The 21446-nt window shown below is 50.0% G+C and overlaps 1 protein-coding gene across 5 annotated transcripts in view; it reads right to left on the bottom strand.

Moving 5' to 3' along the window:
- Window positions 1–1048: 1048 nt before the first annotated feature.
- The window catches only part of utp15 (UTP15 small subunit processome component), a 38665-nt gene continuing 18267 nt past the window's right edge, over window positions 1049–21446 (bottom strand). For all 5 annotated transcript variants that reach the window (XM_070885935.1, XM_070885938.1, XM_070885936.1 and 2 more), the window contains 7 exons: window positions 15966–16101; window positions 15187–15271; window positions 14181–14333; window positions 12241–12342; window positions 10858–10991; window positions 5894–5952; window positions 1049–3449 (listed from right to left, as the gene is read on the bottom strand). In XM_070885935.1, coding sequence (XP_070742036.1) covers window positions 3217–3449; window positions 5894–5952; window positions 10858–10991; window positions 12241–12342; window positions 14181–14333; window positions 15187–15271; window positions 15966–16101 — 902 coding nt within the window. In that variant the 3' untranslated portion in view covers window positions 1049–3216. The remainder of the gene's footprint in view (window positions 3450–5893; window positions 5953–10857; window positions 10992–12240; window positions 12343–14180; window positions 14334–15186; window positions 15272–15965; window positions 16102–21446) is intronic.

Raw genomic sequence — 21446 nt, 5'->3', positions numbered from 1 at the left:
CACATTCACAATTACATGATGATGGGAGAGTCAAGAGTATTTCCTAACCATTCTCTCCATGAATGGTGTTGAAAGTGAAGAATGAAGTTGAATGAAATCAGAAAAGATTTAGGAAAATGATTCCAGGAGTGAGGAACGTCAGTTATGGTGATAGACTGAAGAAGCTGGGGTTGTTTTCCTTAGAGCAGAGAAGATTTAGCGGAGATTTGATAGAGGTGTTCAAAATCATGAGGGGCTGGACAGAGTAGAGAGAAACTGTTCCAATTGGTAGAAGGGTCGAGAACCAGAGGACACAGATTTAAGGCAATTGGCGATGTATGAAAAAACTTTTTTACTTGAGTGGTGGAGGCAGACTCAATTTTATCTTTCAAAAAGGGAGTTGGATAAGTACCTGAAGGTTGTAGGGCTACAGATAACAGGCAGGGGAATGGGACTAGCTGAGATTCGGCACAGGCTTGATGGGTCAAATGGTTGCTTTCTGTGCTGTAACCATTGAGAGATTCTATTGTATAGGAGTCGGATTAGACTCGTCACTTAACATGTGCAATAAGGCAGAGCAGCAATCAACAAAGCCAATAGAATGTTGAACTATATAACCAAAACAGTAGAATACAAGAGGAAGTCATGATCAGGTGGCATAGTCCTCTGGTTGGACCACACCTTAAGTACTGTGTCTATTCCAGGAGGACACAAAGACACAAGGACAGTAAAGCATTGGCAGCTGTATTTAGTGGCTGAACTCTAGTCTCAGAGGTTTAAGCTAAGAAGGCTAAAGAAATTAGAGGATACATACAGCAAGAACAAAACTATGCATTCATAGTCATAGTGACTTGAATACTATGCATAGTCAAAAACCACAAAGAAATGAAGACAGTGCGTTCAGTGACCATGGTAAAGTAGATAAAAGGAGCAATAACAGTAGCCTCAGAGACCACACAGAAGATAAATTTATAGGGGACAATAACTAAGGATCAGGTACCTATCATGACAGGCGGAGCATTCTTGCAAGTTTTTGAAAATTCAACTGTAATAAATTATACAGTCGTAATTTATTGAACTAGTAGTCAATATATTTTTTATTTTTAAATAAAACCATTCTTTAGAAAAAACATCCATCGGCTGTTTGGACATTTGACTGGATCAAACACTGATGCACACCATTTGAAACGCGTACTGAAGGATACCAATGTTCTGACAATTGTTTTTCAAAGCAGTAGTTGTCTGTAGTCATTTAATTTAATTTCTCAATACCTCCATAATACTGATTTGCTAAGAGCAGGTGGGCAACTGGTTCTCGGTCTCTACCTCTCAGTAGTAGGTAGCATCAGAATGTGAGCTGCCTCTCATTTCTGATTTTTTTCTCCATCATCAGAAGTATCTTTAGACAACCACAGATCATCAAAATCTTATTATCTGGGCCACGATTCAATGCCCTAATCTGGGGCAAAATGATCACAAATCCACTGACATGCTGCGTAACCAGGACCACAATTAGCCACTGATAGTTGCACATCTTTCCACCATCCAACTGCTGAACTCAGATGCAGCAAGAAATAATGCGCAGTTATTACACATGTTGCAGTGGACAGATGGAAATCCCATATACATTAGAAAGCACCATGAATCAGTGCTGCCATCGATCAGTATTGAAGGTCATAGCTCACATGCTCACCTGCCAGTGCTACAGGATTTTTTAATAAAGGAAACTAAAATCTAAACATCTGCACTGGTTGTAGGCAGTTTCTGGAGCAACATCAAAGACTGCACGTGAAACCTTTACCATTTGATTGAACTTTACCTCTGACAGTTAATTCCTTAATACTTAAATGAGAACAGCCTTTAGTGACCTAATGTTGAACTAATTAACATTCTGCTCATGATGATTGCTTTCAGGCACAAAGTACCCTTCCACTGCCACTTAGTATCCTGGTCTCTAAATTCCCCTCGTCATGTAGAACATTTTCAGAAGTCGAGAAAGTTCTGTAACAACTTTTTCATATTATAGCAAAACAATGGATATCCATCAAGATAAAAATCTATGCAAGTTCAACTTTGACAAATAACCACTCCACTGTGTGTAAAAAAATATCTACTTTTATAATTGGGTCACTGCTTATTCACTCTCAATTTTCACCCTTCTCTAAGTTTCCTTCTGATTTTCCGCCCTCTACCATGAAAGCAGTGCTTCCAGTGTGAGGTACGATTCCACAAGTGCCTTTAACCGAATGACTATTCTTTAATTGTAACCTTGGGCAGTAAGTACCAACAGGCTATCTGACTATGCGGAAGATCATAGGAAAGCCAGATCACCTAAGCAGATAGTCACTTTCCAGCAGGAGTTAATGGGTAGCAAGAAAGAGAGAACGATGGCTACATTTTTCTCTCCCTTTCCCAGGGAGGGTGAAGCCAATTGTAGTTTTCCCATCACTTTACTAAGATGGGCTATCTCAGGACACATCCTGTGATTTTCTTGACATTTATAGTTCAGTACCATGGCACACAGATATTCATCCACTGAGATTCCAACTGTTAGATCAGATACATTCATGTGCAACATTCACCTTGTGACAAACATAGTCAACTTCCTACTCTGGTCTTAAAAAAAATTGATTTTGGGAAAGAATATTTTTAATTTTACTTTCTTGGGACAAATTCAGCATAAATAATGTACAAAATGGACTCTATCTTCCAGTGGGGACAGCAAGGCAGGAGTGCTGCATTGTAAAATCTCCAGCCGCAAGATTAATTTGTTGTCTACTGAAGCTAAACACTTACTGCTCTATCACAATAGACATTTGGTTTTCTTGGTACGAAAAAATAGTTTCTGAATTAATGATCAATTTTACAGAATAAAATGATCTCTCTTTCTGTGCAGTACTAAGACCTGTGAGATTTTGATGGCAAAACCCCACAATTAGAAAATATTCTTTACCCCCTCAACATATGCAATGTTACAGTATTTATTCCCCAATGGAACTCAACCACATAGAATTTCACATATGCTGCACTTCCTCTGCATCACCCCAGAATGTTATTGTACTGAACCCAAAGAAAACAGGAATAGCTTTGCCTTTGGCTATAGCATAACAAACGCGTAGGTAAATGGTTCATATGCATTTTACAATGTTCACCGTCAATTCATTGGGGATTATATCAGGATAAGTTTGTGAGCAAGTGTGCCTAATCCAGTTTTTGTGTCAGTGAAGAGGTGTGGCTTTAGGGAACTGCCATTGGTTCTTGATGCATAGGTCCAGCAATTAAGGCACAGTTCTGATTTCCAGGAACAACAGCTTCCTTTTTGATTGTCATGGTAGCAAAAAGTGTATCCATCATTCCAAGGACCTCAAGCAGTTCTTCCTGATAATCAATCTCTTTCTCTACGAGGTCTTGCAGCCTCAGGAACTGCTGGTCAATCACTGATGACTCACCAATCACAGAACTATAAATACCTAAAGTAAGGACAAGAATAAATTAAGATATTAAAGTGCATAGACAATTTCTCGACCAGCCCTTTCACTCCCAACGGGCAGTACTTTCTCTTGGAAATGATTTCAACTCTTAAAAAATCTTGTGAAGTTGCAAACGCCTCTTGGAAAAAGTTATTTCTTCTGTATTCCCCGCTACCCAGTCTCCCACGCACCAACTGCAACTGACCTGCTCCCAGGACTCTAGCAATGCTGCTCAGAGTTAGGAATGTGGTTGTGTGGTGACTCACCCACCACCATCCTGGAAAACATTGTGTCTGCTTTTTGCTTTCTGCAGTAAATCCATCTCCCATCACTTTGTGCATGTATTAATAGGTGCATTTGCAAACAAAATGGATCACATTTCTCTACAATAAAATCCCAACATAATTCTTTTAACGTTATAAATATTCAAATGTTCACAGGTGCAGATACATTGAGCCTGAAAATCCGCAGCTTTTCCAATGCACTCCCATTCTAACTCCAGGAGAATTGCAGTAGAAGGCCCAGGAAATGGGCCAGGACTCCAATACATCAGCTGCCAACTGTCACTGGTAGTTTCCCTGATGAGGATGTTGTTTGGGTTGGAACCTCCAACCTCCCAAACATAGCCCTCTGTGTCAGAGGGGACAGGGACTCCCAATGCTAGCTCTTGTTTCCCTAGCTGCAGTTCAACCTGGTGTAGCTGCGGAGGCCATTATGCCCAGTGAAAGATGGCGCACTGACCTCCTGAAGGGCGGAAGCAGGCACAAGCCAAGTGGTTCAAACTGGGCCAAAAAATAATTATTGGGTTGGGGAGGGGGGGGAAAGGAAGGAGTGGCCCTGTACCCTGCCCCCACCCCCGTCATCCCATTTGGGGCTGGCAGGTGTCCAAGACATGCCTGTAGTGGTGCAGGCACCCAATGGCCCTATGCTAATTAGGTGCCCTCCTACGTACCCCCACAGACACGGACGAGATCAGTGCTGCAGGGTAGCAGCTGGCACAATCCAGGCGTAATTGTAATTTTGCGGCTGTTGACTTTAGTTTCTCGACATTAGTTTTCTTTAAGTTGAATATAGTGGGCTCAAAGGTGCAAGACATTAAAAATCTTTAAAGCAGTGTTGGCGATGGTGGGGTCCAGCGAGTTATCACACTCTTCATTCACCTATGGAACATAAGTTTTAGCCAGAACAAGCTGATCAGATGAAAGCATAATCTCCGAAGTGAAAAGAACTTGGACAACCCTAGCATATTATTGCCCATAATTGAGCTCAAACTGGTAATCTAATTGTGAGGGATGATTTGTGTGAAGTAAAAGAATCATTAGGTAGTCTTGTCCTGCAGCTGGAATGAAGGTCTGCTTATACGTGACAGAGCAGAGCAAGTTTTATTTTGTATCTGGCCATGCCGACACTGGGTGACTAGGTTTTAATTCCCAGGAAATTATTTCCTCTCATGTTGTGGAAACCCAAAACAAACAAGTGTGATACAAGTGCAGTTCAAACTTTGTACTTTATTCAAGAGAATAGGGCAGGGGAAAGAGTGCAGCGAAATGCGGAACTGCAAACACGCCGACTCAAAAGATATATAATTTATTAGATATTAAAGTATTTATAGGCAATAGATATAGCTACAAATAGACTGGTGCAGTAAAACTACCAGAAATCACTCATGCATTTCTATCGCAGTATCAGCAGTGTGGCAAAATATATTAGAATCCACTGGATTCCTAACTCACTAATAGATGAAAGTATACATTAACTGGAGTTAGCTTTTCTCTTTAAAATAATATTAAAAAAATTAAACACTTGCTACAAAGTGGGATCACCCACAAAGCAAATTCCCATCTTGTTGAACTTTCAGGGACAGGGAAGAATCAAGGAGAAGTGCTTTCTATTGGCAGGGAGAGGGCAGTCACTCCAAGCTGATCTTGAATACATTTTAGTAGCCAGATCAAGAATAGCAGGTGTATACACATGCTACCCTGCTCCCTCCGAAAAAGAGATTAGCACACAGATGATATAGAAACCACAAAAATATGCATTTATATAGCACCTTTAACATAGTAAAATATCCCAAGGTGCTTCACACACGAGCCACATAAGGAGATATTAGGACAGGGTTATGATTCCGCCTCAGACAGGGAGAGGGATGGAGTCGGTAGTTCAGGAAGGGAGTTTGTGACAGGGACCGAATACAATGGCTTCGCTTTCCCCAATTTTTAATTGGAGGAAATTTCTGCTCATCCAATACTGGATGTCGGACAAGCAGTCTGACAATTTAGAGGTAGTGGAGTGGTCAACAGAGATGGAGGTGAGGTAGAGCTGGGTGTAGTCAGTTTACACGTGGAACCTGACGTGTTTTCGGTTGATGTCGCTGAGAGGCAACATGTAGAAGATAAATGTTAAAAGATGAGGAACAAGTGAAAGAGAAAAAAAATTGAACTTACCAACTATAATCTCTGCAACATTTATTAAAACAGCTGTAAACCTCGGATCAACAACATTCCTAAAAATATGAAGATATACCATTAAACTACGTCAATTTTCCATGATGATCTTTGTGCCAGATAAATCAAAAACACAAAATGTAATTTTCTAATTTTAGTGCAACAGCAATGGGCAACAATTCTAGGGTATGAAGGCAGACATTGCAGGTTTTCTATTGCCTCAATAGCAGTTATGGCGCATTCTCTCTCTACACACCGGGAATGCCATGTTGATGCAATGTACCATGACACTAATTTTCTGTTAAGAATGGGAAAGCATGGTATTGAATCTGTGATGCTGCACATAGCAACCCTCTAATCTCAAGCAAGTTGCTGGGGAAAGAGGTTACACCAAGTAGATTCTAGATATTACACAGTATTACTTAGAGGGAGCAGAAAAATCAGAGCACTCAAGCACCTACTTGTGACAGTGCTATAACAGCAGTGACCAGACGGTCACTTGTTCTGTTCAGCTCGGGGACTCAAAAGGAGCAAAGGAAATGTAAAACAAAATTCAATAAAAGGAGATTTTTCTAGCCATCAGGGTAGAAGAGGAGTAAAGTTTCCGCTAGTAATATCAGCACAATCCTGCGGGGTTAATGAGCGCCTCATGACTCTTCACCTTACCCTATCCCAGAACCAATGCGCCACAGTCATCAGTGTGTATGCCCCAACACGCGATGCAACGGATGAGGCTAAAGAGGGTTTTTATTCCAACCTCGAGACATCCCTGTCCCGCATCCTCACGGGCGACAAATTGATCCTCCTAGGTGACTTTAATGCCAGGGTCGGCAACGACACAACCTTCTGGGGAGGCGTGATTGGCAGAGAGGGGATAGGGAAAGCCAACTCCAGCAGTACCCTACTCCTGACAAAATGTCTAGAACACGAACTCCTCATCACCAACACCCTGTTCCGCCAGAGGGACAAATACAAGGCATCGTGGCAACACCCTCGCTCCAAACACTGGCACCTGCTCGACTATGTCATCATCCGAGCCAGGTATCGCAAGGATGTGCGCATCACCCACGCCATGACAGGAGCTGACGACTGCTGGACGGACCATCGCCTAATCCGATCCATCATCAATATTAACATAGCCCCAAAGTAGAGGGGACAGCAGAAGCAGTGCCGCAAAAATACCGGGGCACTTAAAGACCCAGCTAAGAGAGAGCCCAATACAGCCAATCTGGCGTGCCTTGATGACCCCGAGATGCTCAATGCCCACAGTGCTTGGTCTGCCCTCTAGGCCTCCATAACCAGTGCCTGTGAAGAGACACTTGGTTACTCAACCAGAAAACACCAGGACTGGTTTGATGAAAACGATCAGGAGATCCAAGAGCGAATAGATCGTAAGCGTAGAGCATTTCTGAGCCTCAAGCAACAACCCAACTCGGGAGCTACAAAGCAATGTTACAGATGGCTCAAGGCTGAGGTCCAACAAAAACCCGGGACCTAAAGAACAGGTGGTGGATGGAGAAAGCGCAGGAGATACAACAACTAGCCGACAACCACGACATGCGAGGATTCTTCATTGCAGTCAAGGCCACCTACGGTCCAAACTCCCAAGGCTCCACCCCACTCCTGGCCAAGAACGGGGAAACATTCATCAAGGACACCGAGGCTGTCAGGGCCCACTGGAAGGAGCACTTTGAAGATCTCCGCAATCGAGACTCTGCCTTTGACTTGAATGTTCTCAACTCCATCCTGCAGCATGCAACCCGCCACCACCTCAGTGAAACCCCAACGCTGCATGAGGTAGGCATAGAAACATAGAAAATAGGTGCAGGAATAGGCCATTCGGCCCTTTGAGCCTGCACCGCCATTCATGAGTTCATGGCTGAACATGCAACTTCAGTACCCCATTCCTGCTTTCTCGCCATACCCCTTGATCCCCCGAGTAGTAAGGACTACATCTAACTCCTTCTTGAATATATTTAGTGAATTGGCCTCAACAACTTTCTGTGGTAGAGAATTCCACAGGTTCACCACTCTCTGGGTGAAGAAGTTTCTCCTCATCTCGGTCCTAAATGGCTTACCCCTTATCCTTAGGCTGCGACCCCTGGTTCTGGACTTCCCCAACATTGGGAACATTCTTCCTGCATCTAACCTGTCTAAACCCGTCAGAATTTTAAACGTTTCTATGAGATCCCCTCTCATTCGTCTGAACTCCAGTGAATACAAGCCCAGTTGGGGCCATAAAACAGCTCAAAAAGGCTACGGGTGCGGATGGAATTCCTGCTGAGGCGCTAAAACATGGCGGAGAGGCGCTGTCGGCGTGGATACATGACCTCATCTCTCTCATTTGGAGGGAGGAGAGCATGCCGTGGGATCTGAGATATGCAGTGATCGTGTCCATTTTTTTTTAAAAAAGGGGAACAAATCCAACTGCGGCAACTACAGGGGAATCACTCTACTATCAACCACTGGGAAGGTTGTCGCTCGAGTTCTCCTCAACTGTCTTCTCCCTGTGGCCGAGGAGCTCCTCCCGGAGTCACAGTGCGGATTTCGTCCCCTATGGGGAACAACGGACATGATCTTTGCAGCACGACAACTGCAGGAAAAATGCAGGAAGCAGCGCCAGCCCTTATACATGGCCTTTTTCGATCTTACAAAGGCCTTTGACAAGGTGAACCGTGAGGGCTTATGGAGCATCCTCCTCCGTTTTGGATGCCCCCAAAAATTTGTCAACATTCTTCGCCTGCTCCACGACGACATGCAGGCCGTGAGCTTACCAGCGGATCCATTACTGACTCATTCCATGTTCGGACCGGGGTCAAACAGGGCTGCGTCAGCACTCCAACCCTCTTTCTCAATCTTCCTCGCTGCCATGCTCCACCTCACTGTCAACAAGCTCTCTGCTGGAGTGGAACTAAACTATAGAACCAGTGGGAAGCTGTTTAACCTACGCCGCCTCCAGGCCAGGTCCAAGATCACCCAAACTTCTGTCGTTGAACTGTATTACGCGGACGACGCCTGCGTCTGCGCACATTCTGAGGCTGAACTCCAGGATATAGTCGATGTATTCACGGGCCTTACGCTTAACATCCGTAAGACACAGGTCCTCCACCAGCCTGCCCTCGCCGCACAGCACTGCCCCCCCAGTCATCAAGATTCACGGCGCGGCATTAGACAACGTGGACCACATCCCATACCTCGAGAGCCTTTTGTCAACAAAGGCAGACATTGATGCGGAGATTCAACATCGCCTCCAGTGCGCCAGTGCAGCCTTCGGCCGCCTGAGGAAAAGAATGTTCGAAGACGAGGCCCTCAAATCTACCACCAAGCTCATGGTCTACCGGGCTGTAGTAATACTCGCCCTCCTGTATGGATCAGAGGCATGGACGACGTACAGAAGACACATCAAGTCGCTGGAGATATGTCACCGACGATATCTCCGAAAGATCCTGCAAATCCCGAGAGGACAGGCACACCAACATCAGTGTCCTCGTCCAGGCTAACATCCCCAGCATTGAAGCACTAACCACACTCGATCAGCTTCGCTGGGCAGGCCACATAGTTCACCTGCCAGATACGAGACTTCCTCAGCAATTGCTCTACGCGAAGCTCCTTCATGGCAAATAAGCCAGTGGGCAGCGGAAACGTTACAAGAACACCCTCAAAGCCTCCTGGTGAAGTGCGACATCACCACTGACACCTGGGAGACCGTGGCCGAAGACCGCCCTAGCTGGAGAAAGTGCATCCAGCTCTTTGAATCTCAACACTGCGAGCGTGAAGCGGTCAGGCGCAGGCAGCGGAAGGAGCGTGTGGTAAATCAGTGCCACCCCCCCTTCCCCCGACCAATATCTATCCCACCTGTAACAGGGTCTGTGGCTCTCGTGTTGGATTGTTCAGCCACCAAATAACTCACTTTAGGAGTGGAAGCAAGTTTTCCTCAGTTCTGAGGGACTGCCTAAGAGATATTACACAGTATCACTAAGAGGAGCAGAAAAATCAGAGCACTCAAGCACCTACTAGTGACAGTGCTACAACGGTCACTTGCTCTGTTCAGCTCGGGGACCCAGAAAGAGCAAAGGAAATGTAAAACAACATTTAATAAAGGAGATTTTTCTAAACATCAGGGTAGAAGAGGAGAAGAGTTTCCACTAGTAATATCAGCACAATCCAGGCACAAAAGATAGAGGAATTTTAAACACAAGTGAGATATTCCCAAACCACTTATGTTTGTGTTTTCCGCAAATTTTTAGCTGATTCAAAATTCAATTCGCCCAGATTAGGCCCCGCAAAACTGGCCCTGCTCCAAGTTAAAATGGCAAGATTCTGCCAATTGTGCTGGTTAGGGAAGGATCTTTAAATTGTGTTCATTTTCTTAGGCACACGGGCATGTTTTAAGTATTTTCATATCAAAAATTATTTAATTAACTAAGAAACTGAAAAGAGTGCACCAATGAAACTACTGAATGGTTCAGTATAGTATTTTTAATGTCATTTTCAGGTTATTCATGAGTAGACTGGATATGCTTATTAAAAATGCTTATTTTGGGTGATAAACCCATTTTCAGCTGAATTACTAAAACTGCACCAGGTTACCACATTTAAATTCATCAAGGAATACTTCTTAATGTAAAGGAAAAAAATTACGTTCCATTACACTGCCCAATTATGCTGGTTTATGGAAGCTTATAAGTTTGTGATTATGCAAATGAACTTTAGCGCAAACTTGAATTGTAACCGAACAAGCATAATTTCCAGCGCAGTTTGGCCGCAATTTCCCAACTTCACATCATGCATGAACAATTTCTAACATATGTTACTGAAACTAAGTCTTCTGCCATTAGCATGAACATTGTTAATCTATGCTCACACAATTTACATCATTGGTAAACACACTAAAGAGCAAAAGTCAGGCTAAGAAATTGAGTATTGTTCTATGAATATAACATTCAAAGATGAAGTCTCATTACCTGATAAGGAAGCTAAGGAGAATACTAAGTTGTTTTTCATTTCGTCCTGCAAGTGCATTCTGAAGTGTCCCTCTGCGGTGAAGTTCTTGCATAATCCCTATGGTAATCTCTGGTGTCTTGACCCGAATTTTTGCCTGCCAGATAGTATCACTCAGTTCAGAACATTGCAGGATTCCAACCGTACAACAAATCTCCACATTGTCACTTCGTAAGGTGATGAATTGAAGTATGGTACTTTTGGCTAGAAACAACTATGAGTTTGATCTGTGAATTAACATTATAGTTTGGCCAACTCCTAGTAATTCAATGAGTTTACCCAGTGAACAACTGAGCCACACAGACCAAGAAAGTTACAGGTACTATTCACAGTCGGTGCAAGTAGGATAATTGTTAATTCTCCAGTCATGTAACTGCACGTAGAGTACTGAAAAGATACTGCTTCTTGATTTTAAGAGGACAAGGTCTGCTTCAGAGAAATGATGCTGAACCATCGAGAGAAAACAAACACATAAAAGTCCAAAATGGAACATTGCATGAAAAACACTATCGCTACATCTGAAATTAACATTGGCCCAGATTTTTTGGGAGCGGAGGATCTCGCAGCATGCCCAGTTAGACGTGAGCTGATAATGGCGCAACGCGGCATTTGGGACCTTGGTGAATGACAGGACCAACAATCTATCGCCTTAACCAATGAGATTTAGGGATTAAGAAAGAAACACAGAGGAACGATGGAGAAGGAGAGTGAATTAGAGTCAAAGCAGCTACAGAAAGCAAAATAAAGTGAGGGAAAGATACAATTGAGAGAGAGAAAAAGAGATAAAGGAAAAAGTAGGGGGAAAAAAATGACAACCTCTGGGAATGACACTCCAGTTTAAATTGTTCCCTTTTTGAGCATAAGTAGTTGATTGGCATTGGAGGAACATAAATCTCATTAAAATAGGTACCTGCCCTGTTAAGTAGCAGCCTTAACTTTCTGGGGTGAGCTTATCTGACAATATTATAGGAACCTCATGAAAATTGAGGGCGAGCTGCCATTTTCACGAGGCCAACGGCAGAGCAGCGCAAATCGGTCAGCAACATGTGGTGATTTGCAATTCACGGAGTATCTCTTCCTCGCCACAAGTTGCTGGCCGATTTACACGTTAAAAATGGCGAGCACCATTAAATTTGCTGTTATTTTAGCAGCAAAATCTGGGCCATTACTTTACAACATTCCCTACCTCGAGAAGCAATTCACATTGAAGTTGACAATACATTCTAAAATCGAAAATGAAATCCAATTCCTTTCACTATGCTGTGGAACACACTGCCAAAAATTCACTTAACCGCTGGTTCACAAATCAAAGACTGTGTATTGTGGAGTCAAAGACATGTTTTTACCTCCAATACAGCATCGAGTGCAAGGGACACTTGGAAACTTTTCAACAACTTGTCGTATTTCTTCAGGTGCCACTTTACTGGCTTACTGACCAAAAGATCATCCTAGAAAAAAAAAGGAACAAACATAAATAAATAAATTGGCCAGCATAGCCATGTTTTTTTCGGCGATATTTCACCTTTTTGCCGGTAAAAGGTACTCGCCTAAATTGGCCAAAGTTAACGAATGGCGGTTTTGAAATATCGCCGAAAAGCGGATCGATGATGTGCAACACCAAAAAAAATGCCTGAGAAATGCCTGCTTTGAAGCCCCAGAAGCAGAAGTGGGTATGGAGACCTACAAAAAGGCAAGTTGAAGTTTTTATTTTTAAATTATTTTTCAGCAATTCATTCGTTAAGTGTATAGTGAATGTTTTCTGATTTTTTATTTTCGCAATTTTTTTCGTGTTTTCTCTCCTCCCAGGACCTATATTTTTGGCGGTGATAGGCCTCGGGCTAATGTTGGCGAGAACCACGGTTTCCACCGCGAATCATCGTGCAATGCCCATTTTACCCGTAAAAAAAGGCTACGTTTATGGTGGTATTTTTTCCATAAAATAACAGGAAAATAATGATAGCCAAAAACTGAATTTCTAGCCCAAAGTGTTGGTTAATTCTTCGAAAAGCAAATATTTTTCAAAAAATGTAAGAATTCATATTTTCAACATTAAATGTGATCCAATTCTTTTTTCTAAACACAGGAAATGATATTTGAATTGGATCCAAGAAAATCAGCCTCTAGAAATCATTCACATCTGAAAAGCAACAATGAATTCCAGAGTGAGGTGCAGGTCTCTAAATGGACACCTGTGTGGAACATGCACTCTAATAATTGGTGGCAGGTTGCATGTTGTGCATCGATCCAGCAATGGCATAAAATAAACCGCAGATACAAGGTGATCAATACAGACAGCCAAACAACAGAAAATGATTGGAATTTGAAAGTATTCAATCTTGGGGGAGGGATCGTAGTGGAATATGCTTACGGTGGCAATTGAGAGCAAATGAACATTCATAGGGCTAGAAAATGGTCCTTTGGTGACAGCATTTCCCCCCCGGCATTTTTCGCCAAAAATACCATTAAAAGTACTGCTTTTTAAAAAGGGGTAAAATTGGCAACAAAATGCGCCAGATGGTAAAAATCGGCGTTGCACGAGGATTTGTGGTGGAAACCGCGGTCCTTGCTAACTTTAGCCCGAGACCGATTACCACTAAAAGGATAGGCCCTGGGAAGAGGGAAAAACAAAACTAAAATTGGCAAAAACCAACAAAAAAAAAATCACAAAACATTCACAAGACACTTCTCTAGCAAATCTCTGAAAAAGAATTAAAAAATAAAAACAAATTTTTTTTTGCAGGTCTTCATACTTACCGTTGTTTCTGGGACTGCAACACTGGGTTTTCTTGGGTGTTTTTTTCTTCCTAACTACGGGTGCGCTGAACAGCCAATTTTAAGCGGTCGAATTTTTTTGGTGTTGCACGCCGGCAGTGTGCTTTTCAGCGGTATTTCAAAACCGCCGGCACACAACTTCGGCCAATTTCGGTGAGTACCTTTTACCATCAAAAGAAGCAAAATATCGCAGAAAAAACGGGCGCAAGGCTAGTCAATTTCTAGCCCATAGTGTTTAAAAAAAGTTAAGTAAAGACTATTTTGTAAAGTTTATTATCCTGCTTGAAGAGATTTTGTTCACATTGACAACAGTTCCAGTACATTTTACAAAAGTAGATTTAATTAAACTTTACCACCAAATAGTGAAAATCCACACACATCATATAAACCTGTTGTGTAGAGTATTCATTATAGATTAGTTGCTTAAGTATTATTTTTTTCAGATCTTTCTAAAAGTAGACAAACACAAATATAAACGTAGCCCATTAGTGTACACATTTTACAAACATCTCACCTTCTTTGGCATGTAATCTTTTCCTTTTATGAAATATTTGTAAGATGGTCCCTTTTTCTTACTTGCGAATTCAAGCTTCTTTTCTTTGCGTTTCCGATGCTGGATATTCAGGACACTGTTAGTCATTCCGACAACAATGGCCTCATCTTCAGGCTAAATTAAAATGTGAAATAAATTAAAAAAGATATTTTTGTATCAGTGGGCTGAACTACTAAAGTTTACTTTTTTTTTTAACCTTTTCACAGCACAGGAAATGTGACGTTGCAACCGGCCTCAGTATCTAAGCTTTGGGGATGAAGGGAGAAATCTTGATCAGTATCTAGCAATTACTGTTGTAAAACACACATCAACCTCAGCTGTGTTGCCACACACAAAAAAAATCTTCTTCGCTGCAGCAATCCATTTTACTACACATACCATTGTTAAATGGTACAGACACAAGACCATCAGCAGGCCGGGGCCACTGCAGGAGGGCGACGGCTGCGAAGCCAGGTCGCTGATTGCAGTGTGGGCAGGCACAGCAGGAGGAGCGAAGGAGCGGCAAGAGTTTGTAGAGGGAAGTGACCGGGGCCCAGGGGAGGCATGAGTTTGGGGCTCAGAAGAGGCGAGAACCCAGGGGCAGCATGGGCCAGCCCACACTGCGTTATGTGTGCACGCTAGATCTGTGCAGCAGAGCTGGTCTCCAGTCGTCTTGGGTAGTCCTTGCCATTGGACCAAGATCTAGCTCTGGCAAGTCCGTGTGGTGGCTGGTGTGCAATGGCCACCACACGTTAAAAAAATCCATGCACAGGCATCTTCCACCCTTCAAGATGTAGTTCGGGATCGGGAATATTAGGTCCTTCATTGAAACATCCGTGAACACATCCCTTTTTGGCATGGAAGCAAGTCATCCTTGCTTCGAGGGACTGCCGATGATGATAATGATGATGAGAGACACAAAGGGTTTAAGTGACTGAACACGTTTGAAAAAAATTGCCACATCGTAACAAAAACATATTATACTCACTGCTAAAGCCAAGCTCAGAATGGCTGCTGCATAATCCAAACTATGGACAACTTTGTATGTGGATGTACTGTAGATTTTGACGTGCCTGCAAATTAAAATTCCAATATATTTTAAGTGTATTTACAAAAAAAAGCATAATACTACTTAATAAACCCAAATATCAAAGACCATTAACAAAAACACTTTGTTTTACAACACAGACTTAAAACTCATCATTGTGATTATATCTATCACAAAATCCAGTATAAATGGAGTCTTTTATGATCATAAAATCATAGACTTTTACAGCAGAGAAGGACATGTCACTCATTATGAATACACTGACACTCAGAGCTATCCAGACTCTTTCTTTGAAATAAAAGTTTTTCAAATATTTACCCAGTCCGCTTTAAAAACTATTATGGATTCTGTTTCTACCTCCGTTTCTGGGAGGACATTCCACATCGTAATAACCCTCGACAAAAAAAATCTTCCAGCGTATCCCTTTGCTGTTTTGATGATCTTAAAATTATACCTTCGAGTTACTGACTCCTCGGCCAATGGAAATAGCCATTCCCTATTTACCTCATCAAAATCTCAATTTTAAACAGCTCTGACCTATAAACTCACATGACGAGATTTAACAAGATTTTACATAAATGGTACAATTCCAATGCAATCCATAAACCAGATTTTAAATAGCCCTTCCAAAAACAAATAGCTATTTCAAAAAGGCAGACATTATATCTTCGCACATGCACATTCCATTTCAATTCTGTTCAAAGAAATGAGTTTCCTACCTATCAAGAGAGCCCGAAAGCAGTCTCTGTCCCGAGCTGCTTAGACACAGACAGGTGACGGTCTTATGGTGGTTTCGTAAGGAAACCAGCAGCTGTCCTCCTTTCAACATATCCCAGACTTTTACATACCGGCCACCTTTAAAAGGGAAGTGTACTCAATTAGGAGGAACAACTATTAATCAAACAGCACTTAAAAGTTATAGCTATTGTCAAGATGGTAAACACGAGAAAAATGTGTTGGAATAATATATCTATTTTTTAACAACATATCACAGGACGATTAATGCTGCTACTCCAGATGTCAGTAACTACATCACTGCCATTGCAGTTACAGAAAAAGTTACAAAGAATGTTAAAAAAAAAATCAAAAATATTCTGCTGATTGTGAAGGCTGGAAAGTAGGTTAACAAGACTTAGTTCATCCTCCAGGCTACATTGCAACTCGATGTATCTGGGACAATGGGCCCAAGTTTCCACATGATTTGCGCCTGATTTTTTAGGAGTAACTTAGAAATCGCAATTCTCCACATTTTTTTTCTGCAGTTCTAGTCGGGTAGAACAGTTCTACTTTGGAACAGAATTTTTTCTTCAAAAGGGGGCGTGTCCGGCCACTGACGCCTGATTTCAAAGTTTCCACAGTGAAAACGTACTCCAAACTAACTTAGAATGGAGCAAGTGAAGATTTTTGTAGAACTGAAAAAACCTGTTCTACACATTAAAAAATCAGGCGCAGGTTACAAATTAGGCGTCCAGAACGAGGGGGGGAGGGAAAGGGAAGTCATTAAATTCTACAATAAATCCTGAGTTATACTTCTACAAATATTATACAAATAAATCCAACCTGAATAAACATTTATAAGCAAAGAAAAGATTAAATAAACCATCTTCCGACCTGTGTGAAAGTTCTTCAGGCAGGCCTTTAGGAAGCGATTTGCCGTCGGGACCGAGATTTCGGGCAGGGCCCGTCCCTAGCACCAGAGGTAGGTGGCGTTGGGTCGGGTCGGGGAGAGAGGTTCGGTTCGGGTCGGCGGGGGAGGGAGGGAGAGAGGGGGAGGGAGGGAGGGAGAGAGGGGGAGGGAGGGGGGCGAGGTCGGGGAGAGGGGGGCGAGGTCGGGGAGAGGGGGGCGAGGTCGGGGAGAGGGGGGCGAGGTCGGGGAGAGGGGGGCGAGGTCGGGGAGAGGGGGGCGAGGTCGGGGAGAGGGGGGCGAGGTCGGGGAGAGGGGGGCGAGGTCGGGGAGAGGGGGGCGAGGTCGGGGAGAGGGGGGCGAGGTCGGGGAGAGGGGGGCGAGGTCGGGGAGAGGGGGGCGAGGTCGGGGAGAGGGGGGCGAGGTCGGGGAGAGGGGGGCGAGGTCGGGGAGAGGGGGGCGAGGTCGGGGAGAGGGGGGCGAGGTCGGGGAGAGGGGGGCGAGGTCGGGGAGAGGGGGGCGAGGTCGGGGAGAGGGGGGCGAGGTCGGGGAGAGGGGGGCGAGGTCGGGGAGAGGGGGGCGAGGTCGGGGAGAGGGGGGCGAGGTCGGGGAGAGGGGGGCGAGGTCGGGGAGAGGGGGGCGAGGTCGGGGAGAGGGGGGCGAGGTCGGGGAGAGGGGGGCGAGGTCGGGGAGAGGGGGGCGAGGTCGGGGAGAGGGGGGCGAGGTCGGGGAGAGGGGGGCGAGGTCGGGGAGAGGGGGGCGAGGTCGGGGAGAGGGGGGCGAGGTCGGGGAGAGGGGGGCGAGGTCGGGGAGAGGGGGGCGAGGTCGGGGAGAGGGGGGCGAGGTCGGGGAGAGGGGGGCGAGGTCGGGGAGAGGGGGGCGAGGTCGGGGAGAGGGGGGCGAGGTCGGGGAGAGGGGGGCGAGGTCGGGGAGAGGGGGGCGAGGTCGGGGAGAGGGGGGCGAGGTCGGGGAGAGGGGGGCGAGGTCGGGGAGAGGGGGGCGAGGTCGGGGAGAGGGGGGCGAGGTCGGGGAGAGGGGGGCGAGGTCGGGGAGAGGGGGGCGAGGTCGGGGAGAGGGGGGCGAGGTCGGGGAGAGGGGGGCGAGGTCGGGGAGAGGGGGGCGAGGTCGGGGAGAGGGGGGCGAGGTCGGGGAGAGGGGGGCGAGGTCGGGGAGAGGGGGGCGAGGTCGGGGAGAGGGGGGCGAGGTCGGGGAGAGGGGGGCGAGGTCGGGGAGAGGGGGGCGAGGTCGGGGAGAGGGGGGCGAGGTCGGGGAGAGGGGGGCGAGGTCGGGGAGAGGGGGGCGAGGTCGGGGAGAGGGGGGCGAGGTCGGGGAGAGGGGGGCGAGGTCGGGGAGAGGGGGGCGAGGTCGGGGAGAGGGGGGCGAGGTCGGGGAGAGGGGGGCGAGGTCGGGGAGAGGGGGGCGAGGTCGGGGAGAGGGGGGCGAGGTCGGGGAGAGGGGGGCGAGGTCGGGGAGAGGGGGGCGAGGTCGGGGAGAGGGGGGCGAGGTCGGGGAGAGGGGGGCGAGGTCGGGGAGAGGGGGGCGAGGTCGGGGAGAGGGGGGCGAGGTCGGGGAGAGGGGGGCGAGGTCGGGGAGAGGGGGGCGAGGTCGGGGAGAGGGGGGCGAGGTCGGGGAGAGGGGGGCGAGGTCGGGGAGAGGGGGGCGAGGTCGGGGAGAGGGGGGCGAGGTCGGGGAGAGGGGGGCGAGGTCGGGGAGAGGGGGGCGAGGTCGGGGAGAGGGGGGCGAGGTCGGGGAGAGGGGGGCGAGGTCGGGGAGAGGGGGGCGAGGTCGGGGAGAGGGGGGCGAGGTCGGGGAGAGGGGGGCGAGGTCGGGGAGAGGGGGGCGAGGTCGGGGAGAGGGGGGCGAGGTCGGGGAGAGGGGGGCGAGGTCGGGGAGAGGGGGGCGAGGTCGGGGAGAGGGGGGCGAGGTCGGGGAGAGGGGGGCGAGGTCGGGGAGAGGGGGGCGAGGTCGGGGAGAGGGGGGCGAGGTCGGGGAGAGGGGGGCGAGGTCGGGGAGAGGGGGGCGAGGTCGGGGAGAGGGGGGCGAGGTCGGGGAGAGGGGGGCGAGGTCGGGGAGAGGGGGGCGAGGTCGGGGAGAGGGGGGCGAGGTCGGGGAGAGGGGGGCGAGGTCGGGGAGAGGGGGGCGAGGTCGGGGAGAGGGGGGCGAGGTCGGGGAGAGGGGGGCGAGGTCGGGGAGAGGGGGGCGAGGTCGGGGAGAGGGGGGCGAGGTCGGGGAGAGGGGGGCGAGGTCGGGGAGAGGGGGGCGAGGTCGGGGAGAGGGGGGCGAGGTCGGGGAGAGGGGGGCGAGGTCGGGGAGAGGGGGGCGAGGTCGGGGAGAGGGGGGCGAGGTCGGGGAGAGGGGGGCGAGGTCGGGGAGAGGGGGGCGAGGTCGGGGAGAGGGGGGCGAGGTCGGGGAGAGGGGGGCGAGGTCGGGGAGAGGGGGGCGAGGTCGGGGAGAGGGGGGCGAGGTCGGGGAGAGGGGGGCGAGGTCGGGGAGAGGGGGGCGAGGTCGGGGAGAGGGGGGCGAGGTCGGGGAGAGGGGGGCGAGGTCGGGGAGAGGGGGGCGAGGTCGGGGAGAGGGGGGCGAGGTCGGGGAGAGGGGGGCGAGGTCGGGGAGAGGGGGGCGAGGTCGGGGAGAGGGGGGCGAGGTCGGGGAGAGGGGGGCGAGGTCGGGGAGAGGGGGGCGAGGTCGGGGAGAGGGGGGCGAGGTCGGGGAGAGGGGGGCGAGGTCGGGGAGAGGGGGGCGAGGTCGGGGAGAGGGGGGCGAGGTCGGGGAGAGGGGGGCGAGGTCGGGGAGCGAGGTCGGGGAGAGGGGGGCGAGGTCGGGGAGAGGGGGGCGAGGTCGGGGAGAGGGGGGCGAGGTCGGGGAGAGGGGGGCGAGGTCGGGGAGAGGGGGGCGAGGTCGGGGAGAGGGGGGCGAGGTCGGGGAGAGGGGGGCGAGGTCGGGGAGAGGGGGGCGAGGTCGGGGAGAGGGGGGCGAGGTCGGGGAGAGGGGGGCGAGGTCGGGGAGAGGGGGGCGAGGTCGGGGAGAGGGGGGCGAGGTCGGGGAGAGGGGGGCGAGGTCGGGGAGAGGGGGGCGAGGTCGGGGAGAGGGGGGCGAGGTCGGGGAGAGGGGGGCGAGGTCGGGGAGAGGGGGGCGAGGTCGGGGAGAGGGGGGCGAGGTCGGGGAGAGGGGGGCGAGGTCGGGGAGAGGGGGGCGAGGTCGGGGAGAGGGGGGCGAGGTCGGGGAGAGGGGGGCGAGGTCGGGGAGAGGGGGGCGAGGTCGGGGAGAGGGGGGCGAGGTCGGGGAGAGGGGGGCGAGGTCGGGGAGAGGGGGGCGAGGTCGGGGAGAGGGGGGCGAGGTCGGGGAGAGGGGGGCGAGGTCGGGGAGAGGGGGGCGAGGTCGGGGAGAGGGGGGCGAGGTCGGGGAGAGGGGGGCGAGGTCGGGGAGAGGGGGGCGAGGTCGGGGAGAGGGGGGCGAGGTCGGGGAGAGGGGGGCGAGGTCGGGGAGAGGGGGGCGAGGTCGGGGAGAGGGGGGCGAGGTCGGGGAGAGGGGGGCGAGGTCGGGGAGAGGGGGGCGAGGTCGGGGAGAGGGGGGCGAGGTCGGGGAGAGGGGGGCGAGGTCGGGGAGAGGGGGGCGAGGTCGGGGAGAGGGGGGCGAGGTCGGGGAGAGGGGGGCGAGGTCGGGGAGAGGGGGGCGAGGTCGGGGAGAGGGGGGCGAGGTCGGGGAGAGGGGGGCGAGGTCGGGGAGAGGGGGGCGAGGTCGGGGAGAGGGGGGCGAGGTCGGGGAGAGGGGGGCGAGGTCGGGGAGAGGGGGGCGAGGTCGGGGAGAGGGGGGCGAGGTCGGGGAGAGGGGGGCGAGGTCGGGGAGAGGGGGGCGAGGTCGGGGAGAGGGGGGCGAGGTCGGGGAGAGGGGGGCGAGGTCGGGGAGAGGGGGGCGAGGTCGGGGAGAGGGGGGCGAGGTCGGGGAGAGGGGGGCGAGGTCGGGGAGAGGGAGGTCAGGTCGGGGAGAGGGAGGTCAGGTCGGGGAGAGGGAGGTCAGGTCGGGGAGAGGGAGGTCAGGTCGGGGAGAGGGAGGTCAGGTCGGGGAGAGGGAGGTCAGGTCGGGGAGAGGGAGGTCAGGTCGGGGAGAGGGAGGTCAGGTCGGGGAGAGGGGGGTCAGGTCGGGGAGAGGGGGGTCAGGTCGGGGAGAGGGAGTTCAGTTCGGGGAGAAGGAGGTCAGGTCGGATCCAGTCCGGGGGCGAGAGTAGAGTCGGGTCGAGTCGGGTGGGAGCGGGAGCGGGAGCGGCAGTGGCAGACGGGTCGAGTCGGGTCCGGTCGGGGGGGGGGGGGGGCGGCGGAAGCAGGAGCGGCGGGGAAACAGGAGTGGCGACGACAGGCGGGTCGAGTTGGGTCCGGTCGGGGGGGGGGCGGAAGCAGGAGCAGCAGCGACAGGCGGGTCGAGTCTGGGGGGGGGGGGGGGGGGGGGGGGCGCGGAAGCAGGAGCGGCGGGGAAGCAGGTGCGGCAGCGACAGGCGGGTCGAGTCTGGGGGGGGGGGGGGGGCGGAAGCAGGAGCGGCGGGGAAGCAGGAGCGGCAGCGACAGGCGGGTCGAGTCTGGGG

This window comes from Pristiophorus japonicus, chromosome 1 (genome assembly GCF_044704955.1).
Source record: "Pristiophorus japonicus isolate sPriJap1 chromosome 1, sPriJap1.hap1, whole genome shotgun sequence".
In the NCBI taxonomy this organism is placed as follows: domain Eukaryota; kingdom Metazoa; phylum Chordata; class Chondrichthyes; family Pristiophoridae; genus Pristiophorus; species Pristiophorus japonicus.
This window is presented reverse-complemented; position numbering and strand designations above follow the sequence as displayed.